This window comes from Dioscorea cayenensis, chromosome 7 (genome assembly GCF_009730915.1).
Source record: "Dioscorea cayenensis subsp. rotundata cultivar TDr96_F1 chromosome 7, TDr96_F1_v2_PseudoChromosome.rev07_lg8_w22 25.fasta, whole genome shotgun sequence".
Classification (NCBI taxonomy): domain Eukaryota; kingdom Viridiplantae; phylum Streptophyta; class Magnoliopsida; order Dioscoreales; family Dioscoreaceae; genus Dioscorea; species Dioscorea cayenensis.
The window spans coordinates 1,807,079-1,821,834 of record NC_052477.1 but is presented as its reverse complement, the minus strand read 5'-3'; the positions used below and the strand labels follow the sequence as shown (position 1 = coordinate 1,821,834).

The window sequence follows — 14,756 nt, the reverse complement described above, 5'->3', positions numbered from 1 at the left end:
CCCCGTCGCTCGCTTCGTTGTTGTTAGAGAGAGTCGGTTGTTTTCTTGCAAAGCATGTCTTGAAATTCCCAAATTGCCCTTGTTGTTTTGTACTTTTTACTTTTTAATCCCTAAGTTTGTCTGAAATTTTGCTGCTCCCACTACCCACGCTTGCAATTATTTTTTTCTTCTTTCTTAGTTTTATATCACCATTGTACTAAAATGTAATGAAAATACCAAATATCTTTTTGGTTTATCAGCGTTGGATTGGGTCCTGAATTTGAAACTCAGCTCACGCAAGGTAAAAACACTGAATTTACTTTTTACTTATTTTTATATTAATATAGTACTTAAATGTAATAAAAATGTCAACTATCTTTTGATTTATCAGAATCAAATTTTTCTGTAAAGTATTTATGTTTTAACTTAAAAAGAAGTTTAAAAAACTCAATTCAAGTAAAATGAAAAACACAAACATATTGAGATATTAACTCTACGTTTACATACATTTCGGATTCCACAATTTATAAAAAAATAAATGTAATAAAAATGATTGTTTACTAAAATGATCATTTTGGACCACAACTTACGTAGGATAAATACAAATGTATTAAGATATTAACTCCACATCTGTACATACTTTTTTTTCCACATTTCCAGGAAAAAAATTGTAATGAAAATGATAAGAAATTTGAATTTTTTTTGTTTTAATTATTGATCATTAATAATTTTTATAAAATAATTTATAATCCTAAATAATTTTTTTTTATTTGTCACGATTATTAATAACTTTTAGTGTGAATAACTTAAGTGGAAGGCCGTCTTTGTCATCTTCTTTGGTTGCCACATGTCACAACACAACAACATCATAAAAAATAATATATTTTATTTTGGAGGGTTGATTCCGAAAAATCACAAAAACACTCACGAGGAACGCGCGTGTATGTTGTTTTCGGACAAAAGGCTAGGGTACGGTGTTCCACAGGAGCAGGATAAGTTACTAATTTTGAATTCAAAGTTTGGGCTTGAATCTATTGGTCCGTTGGCTTCGTAGGCCCTCCCCCAATTTGTTTGTTTTCAAACTAATGTTTTGGCTCTTAATTGGGTCAAATTTTTCAAAGTTTTATTTATTTTTCTTTATAAAAATAAACCCTGCAAAACTTGATAATTCAATTAATTTACACACAAGTTGTGATTGCATTGTCTTTGGTATTAATATCTTTTTATGAATTAAAAACAATACACTTCTTTCGATTGGGTTATTTGTTTTTAATACACATAATAATTATATAAACAACTTTTCCGGATAAAACCTTATCAATTTTTGTTATATTTTATTAGAATTTATATATAGTGAAAGAGAGTGGCGTTCTCTTTTAACCGTTGGACTATAATCCAACAGTTCCATTGAATAGACGGTGCAAAATGCATGCACATTAACTTTTAAAAACAATATATAGTGAAAAAATAGGATGCACTATTCTTCAATTAAAACCATTCAATCATTGTTATTACAATACTCAGCAAATTTAAACCTTTTAATCTGATTTCTACTAGTATCTCAAATCAAAAAAAAATTTCTATAAACCCACCAACCACCCATACTAACCACCCATTGAGTAACCAGGTACAACCCCAAACGTCAATACGCACCATTGTTCATGTCTCTCTCTACTCATTCCTCTCCCTGTCTCTCTCTAACATTTTCTCTTTCTACCTTTTCATCTATGGCGAGGATGTAATGCCATATAGATATATTGACAAAAAAGATAAGACCCTGGTTAGTCAAAGGATGTGCACTGAGTTAATTCATTGTCCGTCCTTATTTTTGATTATTAGGATCATGTACAGAGAGTCCAAACTCCCATTAAAGTTATTCCTCTATATGGATTTCAAACTCATGCCATCTTTACCCTCCCCAATGGACCCAGGTTAGTATTGCAACCACTCGCTAATCACCCAAACCATATAGCTTTCGCTAATCTAAATATATTTGTACAAATAATTTCATCTTATATCTTAAAAAATAATAATGAAAAGTATATTAAGGGGTAAATGTGTAATATCAGATTATGAAAATGGAAATGGATAAAGTAGAGAATCAACATTTCAATGTCCATGGATCTCAAGTGAAAATGTTATCTTGGGGGTCCAGTCTCCATTTTCTTAAGGTACACTTCCAAGGCTTGGGGAAAAAGAGACCATAGCTTTGGCCTAAAGCAATGCTTGTAGTTGTAGGTATTCTATTTTTTCAAACATTCCTCTTCATTGACACAGGAGAATAATAATTATAAAATTAGGTAACAAATCCCTTTTTTAAGTTTAATCAATTTGATTTGTAAAATGATCACGCAACTAGTGTCTTAATATCTGACATAAAGAGAATGATAGGGACTTATTTATTTTTTTATTTTTATTTTTTGAAAAAGATAAACAGATTTGTTGAGGAATAATTTTGTTGTATATTTGTTTATTTTGTTTGCTTTTGGAGTAAATAAAAAGCCTCACTTGTATACCATTTCCAATTTAATATTGGCAATTGCATATCTTTAAAGCCATTATTTTTGTCCTTTCTAATCTCATGAAATCGAATTTTTAAAAAAAGGTAATATTATTTTATTAAAAAAATTAGATAAATCATATATATTAATATAAATAAATAAAAGTACAACATTATAAATACCACTAGTTGAAGCATGGTACATGGAATAATAACTAACAAAATAAGATTAATTCAGGCAACATGGAAGTAGGTCAAGAAGACCATGACCTACTTCTGCGTTATCAACTTCTAGTGGTGCTTATAGGTTCACAGAATCTCAGGAATTCCAGACTCCATTTCACATTGCCATTTAATTGTACTAGCATCATTCTTTTCATTCAGAGGTTGCAGACAAACAAAGAAAAACAATTTGATTAATCTTTACTATGATCAACAATAACGAGCGTATAATATAATTAAATATGCATTCATTCCACTCTAGACAAATATTCCAAATTATTGCTCTAGGTGGCAAGTCCAATATATCTTTTAGCAGCCCATGAAGGTTGAGTCTCCATGGGCATCAAAAATCTCATTAGTGATAGAGAGCTGAGTGAGAAAAAAAAAATGATTGCATATATATTAGTGCTACGAAAGAGCACTAGATGAGCAGGTGATAGACCGATTCAATTGGCAAATAACAAAAGATGTACATAATAGTACTAGTAAGAAGTTTATTACATCTTGCTACTAGATCTTCATAGTGTAAGAATTTTATTTAGCCACATGAAAATGTTTATTTTATGAGAACACGTACATTGCCAAATGTGTGACATTATATGGTAATGCCTACCCCATCAGTGGCGGAACCAAGGGGGGGCAGGCGGGGGCTTCAGCCCCCCCTTGGCGCCGGAAAAGTTGTTGTTATTCAAACCTCGCCGAAGTTTGCCAAAGAAGGAAGCCCCAACTCTTCAGCACTTCAGCCCCCTCTAAGCCTCTTAACCTCCTTGATGTTGTCTAAAGAGGAAGGGTTTCAGCCTTTCAGGACTCAGGAGTCAGGAGAATGAAGACTATTAGAGGAAAGGATGGTCAACAAGGGATGAAAGGATGGTCATTGACTCATTGGTCAACAATGGTCAATGGTCAAGGAGAGGATAGATCATTAGAGAATAGAGAATTTAGAGTGGACACCGGGACACGTGTCGATGACCCTGGTGCTAGAACAAGTTAAGCACAAAAGGTTTGCGGGTTCATTGCACTGGTGGGAAAAAAAATATAAAAAACTAAAGAAATAGAAGAAAGGAAAGGGAGTGATAGTGAATGATTGAAAATTTGTGCCTTACTGCCCTGATTGCTCATTTGCTCTCTTGCTAGTTGCTGCTGCAGTGCCACCTGTCATTGTTGCCTTGCTGGAGAGTGGAGACTGGAGAAGGCTTTTCATCTCGATCTGGTCAGTTTCTTTGATGTGTTAGTGTTAAGTTGTGTTTATGAATCTATGATGCATTGATGTTTTTTTTTTCTAATCTCTCTTATGGATATGCTAAAATTTATCAATTTTTTTATGGATAAGTAAGTTGGGTGAATTCCTTTTGATTAATTGATTTGATGAGTGGTGAGCGATTCTTATGCAAGGATCTATGATTCTATGGAAATATTTTGTTTGTTTTATTGGTTATGTTTGTAAATCTTTTTCATTATAAATATTTTAAATATTTTGTTTGTAAAGAAAAAGCTCTAATCGTCTATGTAACCAAGGCTGATTATTTATTTATTTTATTTTAATTATTGTAAATCTTTTTCATTGTAAATGAACTTGTGATTATTTGTGGATTATGATTATTTGTGAATCTAGTCATCATTCATCAGATTCATGACTTGTGATTATTTGTAAATCACTAAATGAACATGTCTAAGATGTCTTCCTCTTGTGAATTGTGATTATTTGTGAATTTAGTCATCATTCACCACATTCATGAATCAGCATTGATTTTTTTTTTTCAGAAAATCACATATCCAGATTCCAAATAATTTGGCTTCAACTCTTTGAGGATTGAATTTAAAACTTGAGAGCCATATTTGTAAGTATCTATTCTTTTGCTTTAAAATTAAATAAGCTTGTGACTTTTGTTGCCATGTGGCATGCCCTTAATTTAGCAATTAGCCCAATGAGCCCATCATGCTACTTTGTTTTCAATATTGTGCTTTTATTGAATGTGGTCATCAGACTCATCATAGTTAATTATAAAATCTTATTAATCCTAATTATCACATGTATGCTTTTATTGCATGTGTTCATTAATATTATGATTTATGCTTTGAAATAAATTACAAATTTACAAATATTATTAACTTTGAATATTTAGCTACTATTAGTTTATCAATTGTATTTATACATGTTTACTTTGGTCTTTGGATAGCATTATAAACTTTCATAGCCAATTGGACATGGATAAATTTTTAATTAAATGATCTCGGAGTGAAGAGTCATCCAATTATCCAAAAGCACCGCCAAGCTCTGGATTAAGTGAGAAAAACACTGATGTGATTTTCAATTCAAATGACGTTGTTAGTGATCCAGGCCTTCGAAAGGCGATTGAAGACTTTGATATTGGAATTAGAGATCAAATACGATGAGAATATTTAACTAGAGGCCCATGTCAACCAACTAGCCATAGTTTTCCACAAAAGGAGTATGACAAACAAAGGAGGAGTTTTCAGGATGCATGGTTTAAACAATATCCATGGTTGGAGTACAGTATGGCCAAAGATGCAGCATTTTGTTTTTGGTGTTACCTTTTCACACCAAGTAGAGGAAATTGAATAAGAGAAGGATACATTCACTAAAAAAGGGTTCAATAATTGGAAAAAAGCATTAGAAAAATTTGTAGAGCATGTTGGTACTGTGAACAGTGTGCATAATGACGCAAGAATGCAATTTCAGAGTTTCTAAAATCAGAGGCAGAGCGTGACACACCAATTGGCTACACATTCATAAGAGATGGAGGTTGAATACCGTACTCGTTTAACAGTTGTTTTAGATGTGACGTGCTTTTTATTGAAGCAAGGTTTGGCTTTCCGTGAACATGATGAGTCCTTGAGCTCATTGAACAAGGGCAATTTCCTTGAGCTGCTTGAGTGGTATAGCCTAAGGAATGATAAGGTTTTCAGGGCGGTCAATCAAAATGCTCTTGCAAATAATCAAATGACTTCCCCGAAGATTCAGAAGGAGTTAGCAAATGCTTGTGCAGTAGAGATTACATGTGCTATGGTTGATGATATTGGAGATAAGTATTTTTCTCTTATGATTGATGAAGCCCGGGATGTGTCAGTGAAGGAGCAAATGAGAGTTGTTTTGCGATATGTGAATACAAATGGGTATGTGATAGAGCAATTCCTTGCTATGGTTCATGTACCGGATACATCAGCTATTTCATTGAAGAATGCCATTGATTGTATATTTGCCAAACATGGGTTATCTCTTACAAAATTGAGGGGGCAAGGATATGATGGGGCATCAAATATGCGAGGAGAGTTCAATGGTTTAAAGGCACTTGTTCTAAAAAAAAATCCATACGCAAGGTATATCCATTATTTTGCTCATCAACTTCAATTAGTGATTGTTGTTGTTGCTAAAGACAATTGAATTGTGAGTGATTTTTTCCAATATGTTACTATAATTGTTAACACGGCGGGAGCATCGTGTAAAAGGAAAGACCAACTTCGACAACATCACCATGATAGCTTGGTCGAGCAATTGGAGAGGGTAGAGATAGTCAGTGGCAAAGGAAAAAAATCAAGAATCAAGTTTAGCAAGACCGGGTGATACTCGTTGGGGATCGCATTACACTACCATTCTCTGGCTAATCTCAATGTGGCCTTCAATGTTAAATGTCCTCCAAAACTGTGGATGATGATGGTGCGTCTAATGATAATAGAGGCATAGCGGCAAGTTTGATTGAAAAAATGGAGAATTATCAATTTGTGTTTGTGATGTATTTGATGAGGCGTTTGTTGGGAATAACAAATGAGTTATCATTTGCTTTACAACAAAAGGATCAAAATATTGTTCAAGCAATGCGTTTGATTGAAGTTGTAAAGGCTCAGCTTCAAGACTTAAGGGAGACAGGATGGGAGGCATTTTTGGAGGAAGTTAGCTCTTTTTGTGAAGGAAACTCAATCCCAGTGTCTAATACGGAGGAAAATATGCGAATCCGTAGTCGTTCTAGACGGGAAGGGCAAGTCATTACTCATTTTCACCATTACCGTGTTGAAATTTTCTGCGAGGTTAGTATTCTTTATATTTATCATGTTTTTGTGAATCTCATTAATTTAGTTTCTTAGAAATATTTGTAATTTTATCATTGTTGCAATGTTAGGTCATTGATTTGATTACACAAGAAATGCAAAACCGTTTCCCAAAAACAAGCACAAAATTACTTCTTCTTCTGTCATGCCTTGATCCAAGGGACTCATTCTCCAAATTCAACATTTAAAAACTACTTCGTCTTGCAGAACTTTATCCCGAAGATTTTACAATGACTGAGCGCATGATGCTTGAGGATCAACTTGCTACTTTTATTTATGATGTGCGACATGATGCAGATTTTATAAACATTGGGGACTAGGGAGGTTTTGCTAGGAAGATGGTTGAGACAGGCAAACGTATTATTTTTCCACTCATTTATCGTCTTATCGAGTTGGCATTGGTTTTACCAGTTGGGACAACTAGTGTTGAGAGGGTGTTTTCAGCGATGAATATTGTGAAAACTGACTTACGCAATAAAATGGGAGACGGGTGGATGAATGATAGCCTGGTTGTCTATATTGAGCGGGAGGTTTTTGCAACTATAGACAATGAAGCGATTCTACAATGTTTTTCAGAAAATGTAAACTCGGCGGATACAGTTATCTTCTCTTAGTCTTAGCCACATGCCTCACATTTCTGGCCCATCACTCATAAAGTTATAGGATAATTTGATAGAGAACATCTTGCTAGGGTTAAGATGCCACCACTTCAAGTAACACCTATTTGGTAGTGCCCTTGATTATTTCAAGATTAATAGATGGGAGGATAAGCAAAGTGGATATGATTAAACATTTGATAGTTATCATAGGTTGATGAGCTCTATGAAAAGCAAGCCTAGTGCCAAAGATATGGTGCACATCCATTAGCCAATCTTTCCCACCATAATAGAGTATTAGTCCACTCCTAACCATTGGTGCCGTGCATGTCCTAAAAGCAGGAAGACAACATGAGCATCCACTCCAAAAGAAGTATATTCTTGGGGGTGTTTGGAAAAGAGATTCCAATAGATTTGTCGCTAAAGAAAGTATATTTTTGCCGGGTGTTTTTGAAAGAGATTCCAATAGATTTGTCGCTAAAGAAGTATATTCTTAGCGGGTGTTTTTGAAAGAGATTCCAATAGATTTGTCGCTAAAGTAATTGAATTGGATAACATCACCAATCTGCCTTTGTTGAGATTTTTTATCACTATTTACCCATTGGGAATTGGCTGAATTCATTTAGATTTAATATGCTCCATCCACATTGCTTTTTGCAAGAATTCATTAAGATTCAATATGCTTTATCCACATTGCTCTTTGTGTTTGCAAATGCACATCTAGTTCACAAGACGGCACTAAGGCTTATTGATCTCAGATACAAATTTTTTAACCATTTTTGTAGAAAGGTTTTTGTTAAGGGGAAATTGCAATGTTTTAAAGATTTCCTTTTATTTTATGGAAATTATACAATAGTCTCATTTTTGATAATTTTATTTGGCATGAAAAAAATAAAAAATAAGATCCAAGGCATAGCCTAGTAGTTTCGTATTTTATTTGTGTTTGGGAGGTTTTGAGTTCGAAACCTTTCAAGCACAATGCTGCTAAAAAAAAAAAAAAAAAATCTTCTCGCCAATTTGTTAAAAAATAAAATAAAATTGATGTAGAGTGATCACATAAATAAAGTAAATGAATAAATAAAACATAAGCAAACATTTGTTTTCTCCTCCCCGGTTATTTGTTTTTGTCCATAGATTAAAAAAATTGGTTAAAATTAATTGGTGTTATAAAATTTATAAAAATTATATTATTTTTATTTAAAATATGTTTTAGAAAAAATGTATAGTTGAATATAATTTATTAAAATTTGTAGAAATATATTAACTATAAAGATAAATTTAAAAAAACAATATTTCATACTACACAAATTTTCCAAATAGATAACTAAAAAAACCAAAGAAAACTTCTAAAATAAAACAGTAAAAATGACTGAAGAGAGTAATTTATAAAATTATCCCAAGCCAACAAATCTCACATGCCAACAAAGGATTTCAATGAGTTCCACATAACAGAAATGAATCCCAGACAGAAGACAACATTCAACAATGTTAGAACAGAGAAACCAGCAATTTTAACTGTACATAACATTCAATTAAGTTTGATCTCAAACTGAGATCTTCATCGCAATGAATCACAAAAACCGATAACTTCGACAAAACTACACAAAACTATGACCGAAATTTACATAACAACATCACAACAACTTTATTCACCATTACTTAAATGAGAATATAAAGATCTAAAATAGATAAATGACTTAAAGTAGACAAACTGTATATACGCGAAGAACTTAGATACCCATGAAAGATCGGCACTGAGATTCCCAATGCTTCTTGGCCTGAAGAACCCGCTCAACTCGCTCGGTCTGAATCCTTTCTTCCCAGTATTCGGGGCAACTGTTTTAATACATCGGTTGAGAAAACTCAATCTCAAGCTCACATGAAAGCAATCAGCAAGAGAACTATAGCAAAAGATTTGTACATACCTTCGGCTTAACAAGATGTTTAACTCATCCAAGTGCACAGAGCCCTCATATACTCCTGCCTGAAATTACATTATAGAAATGCTTAAATATTGCTTTACAATTAGTATTATTAGGTGCGAACTAAATATATTATCTAGACATAATTTAATTCAAAGTCTTAAGCTAACATGATGAGAAACCAAAGCTTATATATTCATATTCATATTTACACCAATAAAACATATGTAAGCACTATTAGTTACTCTGATATGTCTCTTGCAGATTGTTATTAACTAGTCATATTGTAAACAAACCAGATATACATCTAAGCATAATTCAACACCAAAACTTAAACTAATAAGAAAAGAGACCTAGGCTTATAATTCCATATTCTATTTACTAGTAATTATAGTAGCATAAATTGATAAAATGTAATTGAGATTGAGAAGAAATGCACCTCTCGACATAAGGGGCACTTTGCTTTCGGATTAGCAGCCTTTAACCCATCGATGATTGTCACAGAGGCAGCAGAGCAACAGCACATGTAGCAGAAAATGTGACCACATGTGAGAGATACAGGATCAAACACTGTGTCCTGAAAAAGAACAAGAACTTATTAACTACAAAGAAGCAGGAAAAATAAAGAAAGAAAGAAAGAAACAGACCAGTATTAGAGAGCTTACCAAACAGATAGCACAAGTTAAATCAGTGTCAAGCTTCACAGAATCAAATAGGCCGCAAGAGAGAATTGGCTTTTCATCATTGAATTTAAGAGAACAATCGCCGAACAGCCCGGGAAGAGCTACATTGTTGATCTTCTTGCTTGCTCTTAAATTAATGTAGAAGGCCATTAGCTCACACAACCATGGAGACTGAAGGATCTCAATGTGCATACTCTGCGCTTTTGATCGAAATTCTTGGCCTTGCTTAGAGTAATGAATCTAAACAAGTAAGTTTTTAACAAAGAACATAAAGATGAATCCATGAGACAGAATTCAGCAAGGCAATTTTACAAAGAATGCCAAGGCATTGCTCTTCATAAGAGGTCAGCAACATACCTTGTCATACTTCTTCAGTATTTTCCTCATGGCAATGGCATTAATGATGGCATATGTAACAAGGTCCTTCCCTTGTTGCATCAACATCCCGTGATCTCGTCTCGATTTATTCCCAAACCATTTGAAGTATTTCTGAAAGCCAGAAGCTAAGTGCAATTCCACCAATTTCTGAGCTCTTTTATTGAAGCAGCCAACAACAACTGACATCTCCTTGAGGAGAGATGGAAAGAAAGTGCCATCACATACTACATGTTACATTCAACAAACAAGTCAATTCAAACAGTAAAAACATCATGTTGATATAGATCAGAAATCAATCTTGTTAATCATATGGCAGTAAATCTGTAAACCAGAGAGATAATAAATTTACCAATGGTAAAAAAATCAGCATCAGAGGAAAACAAAGGAACATCAAAACTTTGCCACAATGAGATGAAAGATGAATGAAATATTAGCTCAACCAACAAATTAAACTACTTAAAATGAGCAGAACTATCCATATTCTGTGCTTCTATTGTGAACCCACAAAAATCCTTCTATTTCTGTGATTTGAGTTAATAAACTCAACAAATAAGATCAAACCAACATATCATCCTATGCATGCAACATGTAAACAATCAGAAAGAGATAAAGAAAAAGGCCAATTTTTCATCAAATCAAAAGAGAAAAATCATGGAAAAACATAGAATTGCAAATAAATTTCTCCATTAGATAGGAAGAAAGCTTCATAACCAGAGAAATCAAACAAAACCACTAATTCACAAAAGAAACAAAGAAAAAAAGGCATCTTTTTTCCCCTAAATCGAATCACAAAAGCCAAAATCAAAAAAAGGGAAATACCTTGACAATGGCCCTGACACCTAGCAATCGGAATCAAATCCCGGGTCTCATCACGGACTCCATCATCACCTTGATGCTCCTCATGAGCTCTGAAATCAGTGCGGCATCTCTTGAGCATCTTCTTGAGCTTTTTCAGCCCAACACCGGGGAGATCCTCATCGGTCCCCTGCATGTACTCCTCGTATCTCTTGCAGAACTTCATCTCCGGGCTTCAAAACCATTAAAGATCGCAGCTTTGCAACCAGAATTAGGGTAGAAGATGGAGAGAAGTCTTGGGGATTTGTAGGAAGAGAAAGAGAGAAGGGAGTTGCATGGAAAGAGTCTTTGGAGTTCATGAAATCGTGTTTGAATTGGAGATTTATGCGCCGAGTTTGGTGCTTTGGCAGCCGTGTCTTTTTTGCATATACACCCTTGTAAAAACAATATTTTTCATAAGGCCTTTTTGCCAACTAAACTTATGGAGAAATATCTGATTTTTTTTTTCTGTATATTTCTGAGAATAAAAATAGATTTTTTTTTTACGAAAAAAAGTGTTTATTTTCAGTAGCTTGAAATTCAATTTTTTATTTATTTAAATTAGTTATTTTTATTTTTTTTAGTTAATATTAAAAATGTGTTGGTATTATTTTTATTTAATTTTTTTATAGGAACCAACAACCTCTTTAGTCTATTGATACCGGGTTTTTTTTCTTAAGGTATTCATGTTGAGTTATTAGTTCCACATCTGTGTATATTCCTGACTTCTTTTAATAATAATAATAATAATAATAATAATAATAATAATTTTTTTGGGGTTTTTTGGTCATTTAATATTTTTTAACAAAGAAAAAAACCCTTGCAAACACTATTACAAATTTGGATAATTTTTGAAATATTATTAAAAAAATTATATTTACTTCTAATGTCTCAATAAAACATGTTTATTTACTTATATAACTCTTTATTTACTTATATAGCTCTTTAATGAAAAACCAACTCTAAAAATTCTATGAAAACATATTTATCTTCGATGCTTATATTGTTCAAATATTTTATTGGGGGTATCTATTCTCAATTTTATAAGGAGCATTTATAATTTTGTGTCAAGCATACACCATATATTTGCTATATACCCTTACAAACAATTCTTATTTGCATGTAAACCTATTAACGAAAAGTATTTCAAAAATTTGTAAAAAGATAAATCACTTTTTATTTTCTTCATTTGTCTTAAAAAAATATAAATATATATAGGAAGTGTCACCTATCTGTTGCGTGTGAGGAAGCGCGGAACTAGTGTGACATTAGTCAGAACACTTGTGCTGATATCACAATACCTACAGAATTACACGATGAATGAGCGATGCGAGGGATAACATACAACCAATCTCACGAGAATAAAGTAGAGACACCAATTTAACGTGGTTCGAGCTAAGATTAAGCCTCACATCCACGGGGTGAAACAACGCTTCACTATATCATGTGAATAACAAGAGTACAAGAGTATAAAAATAGAGCATAAAACCACAAGAGGATTACAAGTCTCTAAGAACTAGCCCTTTACTCTCAAAAACAAGGGTCTTACCTTGCTTTTCAATGAGATCAAGCAAGACAAGAGCTCTCCTCTACACCACTCTTTTCACTCTCCAAATACAAGAGAACTCACCATCTCTATCTTTCTCTCTTTTCTCTCATAGCACAACACCCAACAAATATAACCCTATATAAACAATAGAGCAATCTAGACCGTTGGATTAAAATAGATCAAGATTTTGGCTTCATCACAAGGATATCAAGCCAATATTTAACACTATCCACGCACATAGATTCAAAATCTACACATCTTTGTTTTCAACCATTTGATAGAAATCCAATAATTTTCATCAATTGTTTTTCATTTGTGTTACTGTACTTACAAATATTAGCACAGTAAAACAACTTGCACTTGTTTTATTTTTGGTACAATGATCTGGTACTCTCTTTAGACTATTCCTCTATCTCTCTACGATGAATTCTCTCTATCAATCTCATTGATATTCTCTCTTTTTTTTTAAACTCTACTTGTTCTCATATATATATATATATATATATTTCTCACAGAAAAATGCATCTAATTTTTCCTATAATTTTCCTAAAAAAATAATCATAGATCACCTTTTATTATTATATATATATAAGCAAATATTCTATTACCAGATTTATAAGGGTGTATATATAATTTTTGTCCACCAAAATTAATGTGGGTGATGAGGACGGATGAGATACTCTCACGGATATATCATGCAAGCTAATGACGTGAACAACTTTTCACGTTCACAATTCAAAAATTAAGACAAAGGCTAGAAAAAACTTTCTCATTATGGTGTTCTTATCCAAATTTGAATAAATAAATAAATAATCAAAGACCACCACTCATTTTATTATTTCTAACCTTTTATTTTATTTATTTATTTATTTTTATTTTGTTCCGTTTCAAACTTTTGTTTTTCTTTTCTCTTTGGGTGTATATCCAGCTCAATCAGCACTTTCAGATGCCGTTATCATATTTATAAAAAGTTATGAGGAAAGAATAACTATGACTTTTTTTATTTTATTTTATTTTTATTTTATTTTTTATTTTTGTTGTGAACCTTTTAGCATAAGTTCATACTAGTCTGAATATTAAGCATGTTCAGATATTCCTTCTGATTTTATAGTTCATAAAAAAGTGATTTTTGTTTCTTAATTACATACAAATATTTATTTATATATTTTTTATCTCATATTATTTACAGGATGATAGCATGCCTTTCTCATAATTAGGATTTTATATTATCTTCTTTATCATATTTTTCTTTTGTTATTTCCATAAATAATATATATATATATATGTTTATAAAAGGAATTGTAGAGTAGAAGATAAGGAATAAGACATAATAAATTTGTATTACGGTCCATGGAGTTATTTCATGTTGTAATATATTTTTAATATTTTTAAAATTTAATATTATTACGAAAAAATGAGCAAATTTATATAGTTAAAAAAAAAAAGACTTGTAATTCAGCAACCAAAATGCTAATTTTGAATTTACACAAATCTTTTATTTGTTTGTTTCAGGTACTTAATTACATAGCAAAAAGGCTTTCCATTGTTGCGAAAATTAAGTTTATTTAAAAATAATTTGTAAAAAATGCCACATTACTCCGAATTAATTAACTAATTAATTGATTTTTTAATTATGAAAAATATTTAAAATGAGCTTTTTTATTCTAAGTTAATAACTAAGGTTTTATTAACAAATTCTTAGGGGGGCATTTAGTTCACATTTTGTGAGGTTCTCTTTAGATAACTAAATTCATAAAAGAATAATTGTCAAAATTTTGATTCATGAGAATATTAGAAAATTATGTTTGGGATAATTTAATTCAAAGATCCACATGAATTTTACTTTGAACTGTATACACAAAATTTGGATAGAAATATAATTCTATTATAAAACTGAATTATCATACTACCCTTTTATTATTAATAATAAAAGTGGATAGGTAGTAATTGTTAGAAATCTTGATGCGTGAAATAGGTGAAAACTAATATAGCTTGAGGCGTGATAGCACTTGCCCCTCAAGGATAATT

General features: G+C 32.1%; 3 protein-coding genes across 3 annotated transcripts; 2 read left to right on the top strand and 1 right to left on the bottom strand.

Moving 5' to 3' along the window:
• Window positions 1–5,459: 5,459 nt before the first annotated feature.
• LOC120264750 (zinc finger MYM-type protein 1-like) lies at window positions 5,460–6,104 on the top strand. Its single transcript, XM_039272573.1, has one exon. The coding sequence runs from the start codon at window positions 5,460–5,462 to the stop codon at window positions 6,102–6,104; it is 645 nt and encodes a 214-aa protein (XP_039128507.1).
• A 245-nt stretch (window positions 6,105–6,349) lies between these two features.
• Window positions 6,350–7,380, top strand: LOC120264748. The gene is made up of 2 exons (XM_039272572.1): window positions 6,350–6,745; window positions 7,087–7,380. The coding sequence occupies exons 1-2, from the start codon at window positions 6,350–6,352 to the stop codon at window positions 7,378–7,380; spliced, it is 690 nt and encodes a 229-aa protein (XP_039128506.1).
• Window positions 7,381–8,817: 1,437 nt separating this feature from the next.
• Window positions 8,818–11,501, bottom strand: LOC120264419 (probable E3 ubiquitin-protein ligase BAH1-like 1). Its single transcript, XM_039272232.1, has 6 exons — window positions 11,165–11,501; window positions 10,325–10,569; window positions 9,950–10,207; window positions 9,724–9,861; window positions 9,288–9,346; window positions 8,818–9,198 (listed from the first exon to the last, which is right to left on the bottom strand). The coding sequence occupies exons 1-6, from the start codon at window positions 11,364–11,366 to the stop codon at window positions 9,093–9,095; spliced, it is 1,008 nt and encodes a 335-aa protein (XP_039128166.1). The 5' UTR covers window positions 11,367–11,501; the 3' UTR covers window positions 8,818–9,092.
• Window positions 11,502–14,756: the final 3,255 nt, after the last annotated feature.